The 17337-nt window shown below is 44.8% G+C and overlaps 1 protein-coding gene across 3 annotated transcripts in view; it reads right to left on the bottom strand.

The window, feature by feature from the left end:
• Nucleotides 1-17337, bottom strand: part of CRIM1 (cysteine rich transmembrane BMP regulator 1) — a 206598-nt gene that overhangs the window by 85496 nt on the left and 103765 nt on the right. For all 3 annotated transcript variants that reach the window (XM_006056852.4, XM_006056853.4, XM_006056855.4), the window contains one exon: nt 4301-4422. In XM_006056852.4, coding sequence (XP_006056914.3) covers nt 4301-4422 — 122 coding nt within the window. The remainder of the gene's footprint in view (nt 1-4300; nt 4423-17337) is intronic.

Genomic DNA, 17337 nt, shown 5'->3' with positions numbered 1-17337 from the left:
TGGTGGATCTTCGTTGCTGTGCACTGGCTTTCTTGGGTTTCAGCGAGTGGGGGTTACTCTCTAATTGCAGTGGTCAGGCTTCTCACTGCGGTGGCTTCTCTAGTTGCGGAGCAAAGGCTCTAGGGCACTCGGGCTTCAGCAGTTGTGGCTCCTGGCTCTAGAGCACAGGCTCAGTAGCTGTGGCGCACAGGCTTAGCGGCTCCGAGGCCTGTGGAATCTTCCCGGCGCAGGGTTTGAATCCATGTCCCCTGTATCGGCAGGCAGATTCTTAACCACTGGACCACAAAGGAAACCCAAGGTCTGAGTTTTCTAGGCCCAAAGTTTACACAAGGAGAAGCTGACTTTGGGTCTGGCTCTCCTGTGACTGATTGATTTTACATGTTAGTGTCTGATGCTGGAAGAGTCAGTGGCTACAACACTCAAACCATGGTGTTCCAGTTTGGATTTCTGTGCATTTTTGTATGTTGGAGACTTGATCATATCTAAGCAACCAAATTTTTGCTTCCATACTCTGAGCATGGATGACTTCCCTATTCAAACCCAAATGCCTCTAGAAACGAGTGAGCTGGGCCAGCGTAAGGCAGTAAGATGTACTGTTACCAAATGGAAGAGGACACACGTCCATCTAAAGTAGAGGCCGTCACTCAACCCCCGGTGACGGATGAAAAAACATGTTTTTGGGCCAGAGCAGACACAGAACCATGTCCCCAAGAAGATGTGGGATTATTCAACACTGCTGTGGAGGTCATCCTTCCAGGTGATGATACTGATGTCTCACAAGTTCACACAATAGGAACACAAGCTCACCACCTGCTCATTTGGTCTCTCAACAACAGGGTTCTCATTCAGCTACTACCGTGCTGGTCCTCCTTTCGGCCCTCAGTCACAGACTGCCACAATCTGATGGGCAACTCAGCCATCCCCCCACCCATACAAAACCAAACCCAACAGAAAAGAGGAGTAACATTTATGGAGAATGTTCTTTCCATCCATTCATCTAGGCCAATGTTTTCAAAACTCAGGAGTTCTTGAATTCCCTCTTTTTAATCTTCTGTTTTCACTATAATGCTTATCTTAAAAAAAATAATGTAAGCATATGGATCACCTGGATGGCAGCTAGGGGACTGAGTGCTGGCAGGTAAGCTCCGTTTCTTCACATGGGGTTAGACAGCAGCCTACTGTCTCCTGAACTGGGGTTCCCAGATCTACTCCAATATCTTCCTACGTGCTGCGGGGGTACAGTGGTGGTAGGGCAGCATTCTCAAAATCAAGAAACAGATCTTCAGGCATCCAGGTTCCAGGTGGGTGTTCAACTCATCCCTGAAAACTGCCTTCACGGAGGTATATTTTAATATTTTGCTTTTACTTTTTATTGAGAAAAGCAGCCAGAGGAAATTGGGAGTAAAGAAACTGAGGACACAATTTATTGCATCATCCGGCACTCTCTTTTCAAAAGTTTCCATACGAGGAGGATGCTGCCCTGTCTGGCAGGTTTCTTGTCTCTAAAAATAAGAATTGTGGGTCCGATTCTATCTCCCTTTCCACTTTGACGGCCAGGACGGCGGGGGCCTAACCTGACATTTAACTCCAGCAATTACATAGACAGATGCTATGGCCTGCACACCTGTGGGCACTTCCTTTTTGCTTTTCAACTTTTACATACAACTCTACAGTCTGACTCTCTTTTCTCATTAATATTTTATCACTATTTTATTGTGTCTGCTCTTAGTGTAAAATTGCCTCAAATTCTTTGTGGATAAGTAAGGCTTTATATATATATACATATAAGGCTTTAAAAAATAAGTATACATAACATAGACCCCTGCTCTTCTGGGCAAGGATAATGAATTTTTGATAGGTAATACCTTCTAATGGGGATCTTATGACAATAGTATGATTTCACCAGGGCACTGGGTGCCAAATAATCAAATATACATACACACACACAAATATGTGTATGGAAGGGAAGTGTGTGTATGTATGCCAAAAAAAGTGAAATACAGACTTTGAGATGGAATTCCGTAAATACTGTCCTGTGGAATTTTAAATCTTCAGAGTATTGTAGTTTCTAGTCTCACCTACAATTAATGACTAATGCAGTAACAGACAGACTATAGCAGGACAAGAAGTAAAGCAAAGATCACCCAACTAATTTATGGTGGCAAGAAAGAGGCAAACACCAGAAATTCTGTTACTGCTTTGTCGTCTCCACATTTTCTCACAGTAGAAGGCCTGTTCCTGAACTCAGGGCTCTATAAATGGGAGCAGGCCCTGGAGATTTATCCAAGGCCACTGAAGTTAAATAGGGGCAGTAATCAGCTGCCCAAACTGCATCACATTGGGGTGGGATGTAAAGTGAATGTCCTGATGAGAAGGCCTGACACTTGGGTTTCTATAATTAAGAAGTAAAGAAAGAAAGAAGAAAGATACTCCACTTCCTCACCCAGCGGATACAACAGCAAGTTGTATTACTAGAGGTGTTATTTCCAGGGTATAAGAGACTTCAGATTCAAGTGTGGGGCAGTGAAAGATAGTGGATTCTCACAAAGTAACTCCTCTATGGGCTGACAATTAACAGCCACTCTAGAGGGAACTCAGACAATATGAATCAGATCACTTGCTTGCTCACCCAGCCACGCGTCAGAACCCAGGTGCCCCGCGAGAAACAGGTGATGTGCTAATGTCACAGACACAAGGATAGATTCCCTGTTTTCTGGCAGTTCAGATTCTAGGGTGAGAGAGAGACATGGAGTGGGTTGAGTACTAGAAGGAAGCACATCTGAGATGCTGGAGCCCAGGACAAGGACCAACTATTTCGGTCCCAATGGTACGAGTTAAATATTCACAGAATATCACTTTCAGTCAATTAGCTTCAGCAGGAAGTATCAGAGGGCTTGGCCATTTGCTGGCGGTGAAGACATCACTACCGGCTGGATGATAAAGCAGGCGGGGAGAGGCACCGAGAAGAGTCTGTGTGCGTGGAGCCTGCCCTGTGCCTCTCCCTGCGTGCCTGAAGCCAAGAAGCAGCATCCCGCAGTGGCCAGGACGGTGGGCAGGAAGGAGGCGCACAGAATCATAGAGGCTGTTTGCTCTCGAAGCACAGTTTCTAGTGCTTCACATACAAAACCTCACTGCATTTACTGTTATTCTCTCCATTTGACAGATGTGGCAACTGAGGCTCAGAGACCAAAGGGATGGCCAAAGCTATACAGCTACTAAGTGGAGGAACTGATTTTCAAACTGAAGTCAATCAGTTCCAGTCTGTGTTCTCTTTTAACCACAAAGTCATACTGCCAGTGCTTCTTTAAAGCGGGGAAAAAACCAGAACAAAACATGTAGCCTCTGGCTAAAAACTACAGGACTCTGTGAAACAAGTCTGGACTTTTCATATAACCCTTTCTTGTCGGGGAGGGGCAGCTTGGGAGAAGGGCAGAAAATCTTCTGAACCCTGATTTCTTATAGGCAGCAGTTAAAATGGACGCTTCTATCTGTATAATTTTGTTGTATGTGTCCACATTCAAAGTCATTTTCCTTGTGTGTCTAAGTACTGACTAAATAATGCTCTCTAAAAATCACTGACATTTCACTTGCTTGAGTTTATTCTTTGCTTTTCTGAAAATTCTGATGGAGGAGCATGATTTAGGCTCTCCTCCCTTCTAGCATCTAAATTCAATAAACACCAGGCTGTCACACACCAAGCCCTCTGCTGAAAGGTGAGAGGGAGAGAGGTGGATTTTATGTGAAGGAATCTTGGGACTGAAGAATGGCTTTTTTTGGCCCACAAGTTTCCAGCTTTAATGAGGACACTGCTACTGACTAGGGGCTGGCCAGAGGTGTTTCCTCCAGGCAGAAAAAGGATGAACTCGAGGAATACGGTCCTTTCTCTTTTCAAACTGTGGTCACTCCGTGACCTAACGCAGCGTGGCATTCGTTACACAGACTACCTCCAAGAGCCATGGGATGAGGTCTTCTGACTGGGAGAACACGGCCACGTTTTCTGTGGTCCTTTTCCTGCAACCCTAGAATTTCTCAACTACTGACACACAGCAGAATATGACGGCCACGTGTAGTCTGCAATGACCTTTTCAAAAATGCCTTCTCTACAAGGTGGAATGAGGATTCCCTTCCTAACTTTCCCTACTGCGTGGTGGGATCTTGAGCAACTATTCTGAGTTTCATCAACTCCCTGAGCATGTTGTCTGCCTTTTAAAAAGACAGAAGTGGCTAGATTGAACCCTCCCTCCTCCTCCTCCTCCTGCACAAATGTATACTCGCTGAGAACAAGAGAAACCCCACGTACCATTAACACATTCAAAGACATCACAGCACTTTCCAGGTGTCCCATCTCCACGAGAGACTATGCGGGGAGTGGATCCCACCTCACACACGGGGAAACCACATAAGCCAGAGAGACACTCGCATCTGAAACCAGAGAAAAGGGAAGGAAAACCCCGTGAATAAACAGCATAGAAGTTGGGAGGCCACAAAGTGGCCGGCACACTCTTCACCCCTCTCCACGACACTGTCCTGTGTATCTGGCATCACCGGGGAACGGGGAGTGGGTCCTAACGTAATCAGCATTCCAAACAACTAAGGCTCACCTCCTTAGTATACGCCCAGAAATTTAACATTAACCATTTGGACAGAAAAATTCCTAAAATGCATTACTTCATTTCTTACTTAACCAGACTGGTATTGAGCATAACAGACACTTTCTTGATGACTCAGGGCCATCTTTTTATGCATATACATTATTCTGTCTCTCCAGACATCAGTGATGCTTGGACGGGCTGACACAGAACGGTGCTCCTGCATTTTCTAATGATTCTATGATGCTGCTTTGCTGCTGTTGACCTTCAGGTGTTTCTCAGCAATGTTTCTGACTCTTCTTTCAACTAATAGGTCATTAGTTTTTCAGTTTTTTTTTTTTTTTTTTTTAATCAGTGTGATTGTGCCTAGTAGCACCCTCCTCTGGAGCTACATTAATTTATAATTATATAATAAAAAATATAGATTTTGATTGAAGACCGAGGAGCTCTTTACAAATTAAGGGTATAAGCTGTAGCAAATGGATTTTGTGACAGCTATCTGGATGCTGAGAGTTATAATGTTTTAGATTTTCTAAGCTGCATATGTACATTCTTCTCAATGCAAACTACCTCTGTTGGCTCTCACCCTTAACTTCAATTCTCCTGCAAAACTTGCTTGACTGCAGGAAAATAAGAGGCAGGTTTAAAAAAAAAAAAAGAAGAGAAAAAGATGTTGTCAACTGCCCGATGCTGATGTGTCAGAATGAAACTGGAGGCAGGAAATGAGAAGCCCAGTGCAGCAGGGCGTCAGGATGTGAATGTAACACAAGGGAGGAGCAGCCAGGCTCTGCCCGGGACTCCCCTGGCAATGGAAGCATGGGTCAGAGGTGGAGAGGATGACTAAGGGAGTTCCCAGGTCGACAGGAGTGAAGGGAAGGCCTCCTAAAGAGAGATATCCTTGCCGGAAGCATGTGGGTATTTATGTACCAGAGAGGTCAAGATTCGGGGAGGGTAACATTCCCAGGAGGGAAGAACTATTAACACCTCAATTCATTAATTGTTTTTCTCTCTTCTTATTTGATTGTTTTGTTCTCTTATTTTTCTTCAGATCTTTTCTAAAATAAAATGCCTGTCTTCCACAAGTACTTCCATAATCAGACCCAGACTTAATGACAATTTAGTTAAGTGTAGAACTAAAATAGAAATGAATTCAGTTAATATCTGCACCAAAGATCATTAAAGCCACTGGAAAGGTGTGAGTGACCCCTCTGAGGCCTCTGCCTTGTGGGGAAATTGCTATATATGCTTTAGAGTGGAGTTGAGGGTGTTAGGTAATTAAGGTTTTGCTGCAGTGGTATTTCTGACTGTGATTTAGAATAAATGTTTGGCTGTTTGGTGTGAGCAGAGCGAGGAGCTCTCGATTCATAATCTGTATTCCTACAGGACAATCACCTTCCACGGCTGAGTAAACATGAACTGAGCTTTTAGTCCCTGGAAAGGTTATGCGACCGTCTCTCATTTTTATGTGCGTGGCCACTGCAGTTTTAAACAGATGATCATATTCCTGTAACATTATAGTAATATATTCTTTACATTTTCTGCACTTGACACTCTGTACAACTTTTAACTTTTCAGAGTTCACAGACTAATGGGGAAAGAGCATTGAGAGGCCCCGCCCTGATTCCAGTATCTGGATGTAATGACAACGAAAGCATCCTACAAGAACAGCTGACCGACCTTCCACGTCTTTGGGGATTGGGTATCTTCTCTCCCACCGTTGGGTTCTAGCAAATCACTCTAAGTTAAACACCAGGGAGCATACGACCAACCAATAAATACCTCATCTGATGTCTTTTGACCTTTCAGAGATCTTTATTGAACACGCACGTGCACTTGTGTGCCAGGCTTTGTGCTAGGTTGTCAGAAATCACACCAACTTGAAAAACCTAAGTTCGCCTTAAGTCTATTCTCCCCCCTCTGTTGTTGTTTAGTCGCTGAGTCTTATCTGACTCTTTTATGATCCATGGACTGTCGCCCGCCAGGCTCCTCTGTCCGTGGAATTTCCCAGATGAGAATATTGGCGTGGACTGCCGTTTCCTTCTTCAGGGGATCATCCAGACCCAGGGATTGAACCCGTGTGTCTCCTGCATTGCATGTGGATTCTTCACCACAGAGCCACCACAGAAACCTGCTTCCCCCGCTTTTACATTTGACCTATCCCCATTTTTACATTTAACCTATTTCCCACTTTTTAAAATACTTCTCTCGTTTTTTTAGAGACCCACATGGGTTGTCTCTGGCATGCTGCAGAAGATCTAAAACTGCACGACTGCCTAGTAATCCACTGAAGAAAGGAAAACTCTTTAGGCTGAATTTTTATTTCTAAACCCAGGACTGTGCAATACAGCACCAGGGATTCCGACGCCCTGGTTTTGGCCGGTGGGCTTGCTCCTGCTTCCTTCCCCTTCTTGACCAGCCCTTGGGCAAGCCCTCCGTAGTTACTGCCACCTTTGACTCCTCAGAATCTGAAACTAGCAGATGTTCAAGACCACTAGCACCTTAAAAAAGAAGGAACTTATGAAGGAAACCAACAAGGGAAAATCTGGGCTCACATCGGATATCTACTGAGCAAGCATCTATTAGGTTAAGGCTTTACAAAACTGCCTTCTTTGCCGATCAAAAATAGTCAAATGGCAATTTCACACAGTTCAACAAAATACAACTCGTGTGAGTTATCTTTTGATGGATAAAGTCTGTACTGTCTCAAGTAACAAATGAGGGCCGATCAGGAACCTTTTTCCCAAGGAAATCTATTACATTATAAGTAATGTTGAGTTCAAGGCAGCTTGATCAAAATTCTCTAGTAAGATTACTCTAGATTCTCTGGTTTACCTACACTGGAGGTGGGTAGTCTTCCCTTCCACAGATGGGAACAGTGAGGCAGGCAGCCTCGTCAACTGATCTGAAATCAAATAAGGTTTCCTATCCTGTTATTTATAGTGAGTCATGAGGAAGAAATGCTAAATTACAGAGCAACTGAAGCACACAAGCAGAATCTTGCCCTTATCACCATTTCTCTTCATCCTTATTCTTTTTTGGTCCCTCCTCCCAATCTTCCTCTTACCCTTTACCCCAAAGCCTGGATAAAGAACAAGCAATGGAATGGGAAAACATGTGGGTTAGTGGCTGAGGAAACAGACTAATCTATAAGTAAAGTGATGCGCACACTTACTCCTCACTTCTTAAACCTTCCATCCTCCAATTTCCAGGTTCCAACCTGGTCTCCCCTCACCTAGGTCTCTCCTCCCAATTCATGCCACACTCGACCTATGGTTCAGTTTCTGTACTCCAGTAGTCAAAAGCCTTCAGTTACTCTTCATTTAACTGATAAACTTGTCAGCCTAGCATTCAACACTCTCAAGTCCTCCACATATCTTTATTCAAATACAGTACTTCTCTTCATTCTCCACCTTCTCCAAACAAGCCCTCCCTCTGCTGTCTCTGCACAGCCTTCTACTCTACTCCCTGCTGAACATTCCTTATCTAGCCTTCATCTCCCGCTGTCTGTCTAGATACCATCTGTCTTTCTAGATTACTTTAGATAATAACTCCTCTCTGAAACCCTAAACACCACACTTCTCTTAGGACACCTGGAGCAGAAGTGCTAAGGGCTTTTTAAAGAAAACCAATAAATAAAACAACAGCTTTATTGGGACACAATTCACATACTATAAAATTCACCTCTGCCGAGTATACAATTCGATGGTATTTATATTCACAGGGTTGGGCTACCATTACCACTACCTAAATTTAGAACATTTTCATCATCTCATAAAGAAGCCCTGTATTTCCCATTTCTTTTCTCCCAGCCCTTGGCAATCACGAGTCTTTATTCTTTCTCCATGGATCTTCCTATTCTGGTCAGCTCATATAAAAGGAATCATAGGCTAAGGGCTTTTTAACCTCCAACAAGAACCAACTTGTATGTGCCGTCTGCCTGCAAAATCAAGCCTTTAATGTTATCCTCGGTATTAAGATAATCATCAATCAAGGTACCACATTAATAAATGTTTGCATAATGTAATCACAGCTGCAGCCAGGTAGGTTAGTGAAGCTGTCTTTTTTCTCTCTCCAGTAGGTAATGGATCCAGCTTAGTGGCAAGCACAAAGATGAACAGCACTCAGAAAAATCATCTAAGCCCCTAGAGGGCACTCCCCTCCTTAGGAGGCCTGTGTGGGCTGGTTCTCTGGGCTGAAAAGCAGTGCACACTCCGGCCTTCCCTTTGTGTCATTTACTTCCTGATCTACACAGACACTCCCAGGCAGGCCTGAGTCCCGGCACAACTTTTGAGGTGCTCCCAAGTCAAGTTTCTACTTATCTTCTAGTTTCCATATTCTGTGACGTGTGAAGGAGACAGTAGAATGTGTCTGCAGACATATGTGACACAGTGTATGCACATATGTGACACCTATCTCTGCAGACAGTGACAATGGCAATCTGCGATTCACTGCATCCTCCTTCCCCACCTCCACCACTCAGTGCCACAGCTCCGCCAGCCACTCTGTCTCAAATGCCTGGCTCTTTCTCCCCAGGCAAATTCCATGCAGCCTTAAGGCCACCTGCTCGCTGCACAAGGCTTTCTCTCATCAAATAAGCAACCAGGATTAGTTAGCTCTCTCTCCTGGTATAGAGCTGCTCCTTGTACAAAATCAAAATCCTACTGCTTCTCCTGCGAATTCCCCTCGTGCAGGGACATGTCTTATTTGTCTCATAATGAAAAACATGAATGATATAAAGACATCCAAACAATAATCTGGAATAAGACTTTTTTTTCCCCATGGCTAGTAAGTCAGAGGTTAGACCATGCCTTGTTTTTAAAATTTTTATTTTTTATAAATTTTAGACACAGAGCTACTCAGTGCAGTGCTTTTCAAAACCAGTGTGTGGAGGGAAAGACTATGGAATTTGTTTAGAATGCAGATTCCAGGGTACCATTATCAAGGACTGTTTCTCTGAGCGTCTGTCTGGGGCAGGGCTCTAGAAGCTGTCTGGATAATAAGATCTCCAGGAGATTCCCCTGGGAATCTGGGGCCCACTTTCTGAACAATTTGCTCCTAAAGGAAGTGATGCTGAAGTTGAAGCCACCTGATGCCAAAGAGCTGACTCACTGGAAAAGACCCTGATGCTAGGAAAGATTGAAGGTAGGAGGAGAAGGGGACGACACAGGATGAGATGGTTGGATGGCATCACTGACTCAATGGACATGAGTTTGAGCAAGCTCTGGGAGATGGTGAAGGACAGGGAGGCCTGGCGTGCTGCAGTCCACACAGCGGCAAAGAGTCAGACACGGCCAAGTGACTGAACGACAACAAAGGCACAGTGTCTCAATAATGCAGGCTGCACTTCCCAGGGGCAAAAGCCGTGTGCACCTAGTTTTGTCATTTACTGAGCAGTATATTTTGATCAGCAGCACTGGCTCTCAATCATTTACTAAGTCTCCTTCCTTCCTGAACATAGCTAGCCTATGAGTTAAGAGACGTGGAATGAAGAAAATAATAACTGAATTCACTATCCAATACCATCACCCATCAGAAAACGGATGACTGCTAGCCAGCCACTTAAACTGTGGGATGCTCAGTTTTCTCCTCCTTAAAACGAGATGGTTGGACCTTCATGAGCTTTCTTCTAACTATAAAATCCCAGGAGTCCAACACTGGCATTCCCATCACAGTCTGATCCTGGCTCATCCCTGTCTGCAGCTTCTCCTTGTCTGCACCTCATTCTGGAAGCACATCACAGTCTCTCCCTTCCCCACTCCCCGCTCACCAAGCACCTCAACCTTCAGGCCTGGCTCATGATGGGCCTTGTCTCTTTCTTTTTTGCCCAAGGAGAATGCAGGAAAAGGAATGATACACTCAATGCTGGCATCTCCGTATTACCAGGCATGTCTTCATAACTACATGGAAGAATCAACAGACAGAAACTGTAAAGGATGCTAAACCACAGGGAGATGGCAGAAGACGCTGTGGGGAGAAGGGTCCTCTTGGCCCCTCCTCCCAGCACTCAACAAAGCAGCAAACTATCAGACTCCTCGTTGTCCCCTAGCAGATCGTCATTCCTACCTGTTCCTGGAGGAAACACCACTTATTGAGGCCCCTGCAAACATGTCTCCCAACCCTGGATGCATTCCACATCCAAGCTGAGTGCTGAGCCCTTGGCAAGGAGAAAATCACTGTCTATAAATAAAAAATGACGCTATTTAGGTGGGAGGCAGTGTTGTCTTTACAGAGGAAACAAGAATACATGTGGAATTAAAAGGGCAAAGCATGTGTACTGCTAGGATTCTACACACCATAACAATAAAATAACTGTCAGTAATGGAAGTTATAATGACACATAAAACATATTCCTAGTCTATAAAAAGTAGTTTCAACTTTAATTAAATCTGATCTATCTACTATCTTTCTACTGATTAAATTTCTAACCTCTTTCTAGCTATGTGTAAGTTCTGTGTTTTTTTTCTTTTTTTTAAAGAAGACTGCAAATAAAACCTCCAAAAAGAAATGAGTTTCCCAGCTGAGGGCCTGCCTAACCTGTTAGGAAACTGCCCTCCCTATGTATGTTTCTCACCATGTTTCTCCAGCTTCATCTGTAAGATTTACTACTGACAGCCCCCACCCCACGCCATCCCCAGCCCATTCCTCCACCATCGTTTTCATTTCCACCACCCAGGAGGCTCAGCACGTGCCTTAGCCTTAGCAGCAAGCGCAGGGCCTGGCTCCAAGGACCACACGCCTCCTCCCAGAGGCCTCCTCACTCCTCTTTTCACCTGTAAAACCAGAAACCCCATGTTCTGCATCACTTTCCCTTCAAAGACACAGAAAAATCACCCTGTGCTTTTTGGTTGCTGTTGTGTTTTGCATTTTTCTGTGGGGAGCGGCGGAAGGATATGCTTCGGTAAAGGGACTGTATCAACGGAGGGCAAACGAGAAAACAGTCCTCTGCACTTGCCGCCACACAGTATTAATAACAGCAGTAAGTCCACTGAAGCCTTTAATGACACAGGCATTATGACCACCCTCTTCCTAGCTTTATCAAGGGGCCAATGATTATGGCTGGATTCTCAATGCTGGCCTGTGGCTCAAGGAACTTAACTGTAGGTGCTAAGTTTGAGAGAAAAGTGGTATAAATCGTAAGACAATAGGAGCTGTGGGCTACGCCATTCCTGGAAATCACCTTTCGGAGCCAAGCCCCACAGTAAGCAGGTGAGGTCAGGAGAAAGCCAGTGTATGTTGCGCAGGTCCTCTATCCCGCACGACTGTTTAAACAAGAAGAGTTGGGACTGTTCCAAGAGACTCCTCCTGGCAGCTGGGGAACCAGAGGCACAGACACACAGCTGGGAAGCACCCCAGGGCCCATGAAACACGAGACCTCGGATCTGGTGGGGGTCCTGAACTGAACTCAGCGTGATCCAACAACCTGATAACTACCACAACCCAGGACAAGAAGCTCTCTGCCTTCACTTCCCCAGGCCTGGAGCAAGACACTGGTGTGTGCTTCCACGGCGGGCAGGACGGCTGCAGAGAGGGGACACGAGTGAGAGGTGCGTGGAGACCCAGGCAGGAAGAGGGGACACCAGCACGCTGCACTCTGGGAAGGAGAAGGAGTGGGTCTGGTGGGGACAGTATGTTCTAATAAAGCAACATCAGGTGTTTCCGGTTCAGGGCTGGATTCGCTGACTGCCTTAGGAATGGATGCTTCAGGACATGGGAGCAGCTTGCTGGTGAACATGCAGTGATCCTGGAACTCTCGGCCGAGTATGTGCGTGCAGCAGGCACTCAGCTGGGTGGGCTCGGGATACACAGGGCCTGGTGCTTGGTTCAAGAAATGTGGTTTAGGGAGGTATCGGATATATATAAACAAACCAGAACACAAGCGGATGGGGACCATTCTGTCTCCCCCCTGGATCACGTGAAGAACAAACTCCAACATCAGGACTATTTGGAAATGTGGAGGCCCTCCACCGCCTGGGCTGCTAATGCTTCTGTAGGCCCTCGGAGCTGCTTGTGGCCTGAGCTGGCACTGAAAGAGCTGACTTTGGGCACACGTCCCTTGGATCCCTTGGGGCTGTCAATTCCCAGACCTCTCATCCTTATCATCAGTGTAAAGTGCAAGGTCCTCTGGTCTCCCATCCTCAAGGGAATGCACATCCTCAGAGATTGCCCTGCTTCCCAGGGACTCATCCTTTCGTGCCCACTGCTCTGCGCGCCTCCCCCCACCCTTTCCTCTCCCAGAGTCCGATCATCATCACACAGTGCACCATCAAATCTGGTCTAACCCTTACCTGGCTCACCGGAAAATACTACTTCCTTAAGGTGAGACCATGAATGTACTCACACTCACCTCTCCCCTGGGCTTGTTCTTCACAGTGGCTGCTGTTTCCTCCTCAAGCCTCCACGCAAGCCCCCCTGGCCCCCTGGGGCTTTATCTCCTGCCCATTTCCTACAGAGGGGTGGAGGTTCAGAGAATGTGCTCTGACATGCAGGAATCTGGCCACGTGGGAGCTGTATGACCTTGGGCACCCCATCAGCCTTCTCAAGCTCACTTGTCCCACATGTAGGACAAGGATGATTCAAGCTTCCCTATCTCATGGGATTGCGATGTGGATTCAATACACCGATGTGTGACAAGTAACCAGCACAGTGCCTGGAACGTAGAAGCACTCGACACTGTTGAACTATTTCATATCACTATCATTTGGAAGCATCCAGCTCTATGTAGAGGAAGCCTCTTCACCATCCTGACCCCCTCACCTAGTCTTTGGGACTCCAGTGACCCTTGCTGCCTCTCCACTTCAGCCATCTGCTTTCACCAGACACAGTTCTCTCAAATGTCAAATAAGACTTCCTACAGTCCACAACACTGGGGGCTGATTTTGGCATTTCCAGAATAATGGTTCATTTTTCCTTTCTGTTGTCTCAGGCCCAGGCTCCCACCACACTGACTCCTCAACCTTACTGAGACTTCTACTGCTAAATGGTTCCCTTTTATTCTAAGCCTGGGCCTCATCTGATGGTACCTCCTTCACAAAAAACAGCCCCCAAACCCATGGCATTTTACCTGAGCCACCAGCTTCATGATGCTTCTAAATTCCCCGCCCCTTTAAACTCCATCCATATCTTGTCCCTTGACATCAACCCCAAGTCAGATACACCCTGAAATGGCAAACATGACTGTCTTCTTTCAAAGGGCGGAATGGTGTTGTGGACAACTCTAGAGGGTCTGTGCCCTCTGAGGGGGCTTCACTATTCACTCCATGCAGAAATGTGTAAGTCAATGTTGCTATACCTTCCAACTGCTCAAGAGACACCAGATTTTTACATGAAGCATCCCAGGTTTTAAATGTTGATGACTAATTTAAAGATGGACGAAAAAAAAAGGGCAATGTCAAGAAAACATGTCTTGGGGTCAAATTCAGCTCCAAGGCAGCCAGCTGCAAACTGGAATTCAAATCAGTGACTTCCTTAGTGCTGATACCCAAGCTGTTGATGACTGGTGGAGGGAAAAAAAATCCCACTTCTGGCAGTAGCTGTTCTGCATCTTCAACCCTGGAGTCCCTCAGGTGTCTGAAGACCTCCGTTCAACCCTTAAGATCATTCTTCCAACTGCAGCCACTGTTTGTATGTGTGTGTATGAGCAGGGTAGTGAGAGCGGGCCCAGATGGGAAGTGTTCATGTCACATGGGGAAGAGAGGGTGGAGGGAAAGACATTCCTGGAAGAGGGAAGAAACTACCCACATTTACAGAGGCAAGAAAGAATAGTGTGTTTAGGCTGGAGCAAATGGTTTAAGTCACCAGGAGGATATTGTATGCTGGGGTGGAGAACCAGGGGATACTGTGGGGAAAGCTTGCGGGAGACATGAACTAGTGAGATAGGCCAGAGCTGGGTAACAAGGGGCCTGGTGTACCATACTAAGAAGTACCTTTAATTGAAAGCAGTAAGAAAGTAAAAAATATCTAGATCTAGTGATGTAGTTTTGCAAAAGGGATGATTATCAAAGGAAAAAAGAAAGAACAACATGGGCATGAATTCCATTTCTCTTGAGTCACCAAGCGTGCTGTGTGCTCAGTAGCTCAGTTGTGTCTGACTCTCTGCGACCCCATGAACTGTAGCCAGGCTCCTGTCTGTGGAATCCTGCAGGCAAGAATACTGGGGTACGTTGCCATTTCTGACTGCAGGGGATCTTCCTGACCCAGGGACGGAGCCTCATCTCTTTGCGTCTCCTGCACTAGCAGCAGCAGCAGCACTACCTGCATGGGTGGGATTAGTGCTGGTTTTTTAAAAATAATTACTTTGAGAATAATTACAATATTGTTGTGGTTTTTGCCATACATTGGCATGAATCAGCCATGGGTGCACATGTGTCTCCCCATCCTGAACCTCCCTCCCACCCCATCACTCTGTCCCAGAGCACCGGCTTTGAGCGCCCTGCTTCATGCATTGAACTTGCACTGGTCATCTACTTTCCATATGGTAATATACATGTTTCGGTGCTATTCTCGCGTATCATCCCACCCTCACCTTCTCCCACACATTCCAAAGTCTGTTCTTTACATCTGTCTCTCTTGCTGCCTTGCATATAGGATCGTTGTCACCATCTTTCTAAATTCCATATATATGTGTTAATACACTGTATCGGTGTTTTTTAAGTTGCAGGACACATTAAAAATATAAAAATTGATGACCACAGTAGCCTAGAATGCCCTTTCCTCTTTCTCCATCTGGTGAACTCTGACTCATTCTTAAAGACTGAGCTCAAAAGTCAAATCCAAGAGTCAAATTCCCAATCGAAATCAGTATCTCTTTATAAGCTTACTGTTTTTTGCACAATTCTACTTCTAAAGCACACAGCACTTTAAACTGCTCCAATTATCTACATCTGTCTTCCCTTTAGTCTGTAAGCTCCTTGACAGTCTCTACTTCTTATTCCTACAAGGTTAGCAAAACATCCAGCATGTGATAAACACTCAAATATTTGTTCTCCACACAGACTAAAAACATTATGGGATTCTGGTGCTAGGACTTACTACAGCTTAACTACCTATAAATTTAGCTAAAAGCGTATACTGAGTATTTACCTGTGAAAAACAATGATGACATTGAGACTTACAAGGCGGATCCTTGTCCTCAAAAAAGTACACAATCTAACGTCTTAGGAAGTGTCATGAGTCTTCAAGAATCCATGATCTAGTTAATGGAGATCAAAGCACTCCGTCCTCTTATCACAAGAGCCATAGCATACAAACAAAGGCAAAATCAGGAAAGGATCATTTAACATGTACTTGTCTGTGTGATAATACATTCACAACAGACTGAGCAAAAGTCCAAAATAAACCAGCTGTCTCTATCTTCAGGGTTGCAGTCAAGCAGTTAAATGTCTGCTAAGCTAATATAACTCTCAACCCTCTGCAAACTGTGTCTACACAATGATGAGTCTTATCACCTACAGCCCATGTAAAGGTGCAATGAAGAGTAAAATACAGTCCACAGTACTGGGTGTTGCTTTTGGCATTTCTAAAAGAGGGAGGATTTTAACAGGTTAGATTTGCTTGTTAGTTTCATAAGTAACTTCACAAAACATTTCTGTAGAACTGTCTGAAGCTATTCTTCCAACAGGCTGAATCATGATGATGATATCAAATGAGGGTGGGTGTGGAAAGCCCTCCGAGATTCTGTATTATCCAGGCTGTGGATTCTTCTTTCCATTTTTAATGAAAGTCTTACAGAATTCAGCTGAGTGACTTTCTTTCAGTGACAGTCAGAGGGCCATGTATTTATCATCTGGCGATGGCCAGTCTCCCTCATATCAAACTGAAAGCTCCTGAGTGACAGCCTAAAGCTTGTTGTTTCAGGAGTGAAACAAGTACAAAATAAGAATAGACACTGGTCAAATGCAACACAAAAGGCATAAGACACTAGTATAGGAAGTACAGGGTTACACATCTGAAGTGAATTATTGACAAATTAAACTCTCTATTAGGGAGACAGTTCATCTCCAATAGGCAAGGGTTTTACTTCTAGGAAAGCATATTTTCTTCATTCTGGGGACAAGTCCAATAATAACATGGAATTCCTACAATTATTTTGTTTTACAAACATCAGAGTTTAATATAGACTCTGGCTTTTTTAGTCATGAGTTGACTTGCTCCTTTGGGCCAAAAATTACTGTGACAGAGGGCAAGAGAATAGAAGTTCTTTTCTTAGTTGAGAAAGAAGGGCTTCAAATATATTTCCAAATTTTTCTGCATGTATTTAAAAACAGAATGCTGCATGATAGCGTGTCAAGAGTCAGGAATGTTTTAAATCTGCCCTATGCTAATGCATATTTTACATACTGTGTAAGTTAATTTTATTTATCCCCAAAGCAGCTGGATAAATTATTCAAATGAAAGGGAACAACCAAATGAACTGAATTAGAGAAATCTGTCTACTAATAGATTAAAAAAAACTGTTATTAAGTGCCATCTTCTTCAAGACAAGGTCTTGGGAACAGATGGACATGATAATTAACTACAAGGCTTTAATTTGATCAAGTCCTTTTCAGGGGTAATTCTGACTGGTTAGTTTCAGTAAGCATCATACAAGCAACTTAATCACCCAGCACACTGTGAGGAACACAGGGATCTACAGAATCTGTTACTGGATGATCTAAAACTTAACACTGTCTCAGAGGACTAAGAGGGGCTCCCTGAGCTTTGAGAAGGAACCTGGCTTTTCTGAGCCACCTGCAGGAAGTTTCCGGCTTTG

The sequence above is a fragment of the Bubalus bubalis genome, chromosome 12 (genome assembly GCF_019923935.1).
Source record: "Bubalus bubalis isolate 160015118507 breed Murrah chromosome 12, NDDB_SH_1, whole genome shotgun sequence".
Lineage (NCBI taxonomy): Eukaryota > Metazoa > Chordata > Mammalia > Artiodactyla > Bovidae > Bubalus > Bubalus bubalis.
This window is presented reverse-complemented; position numbering and strand designations above follow the sequence as displayed.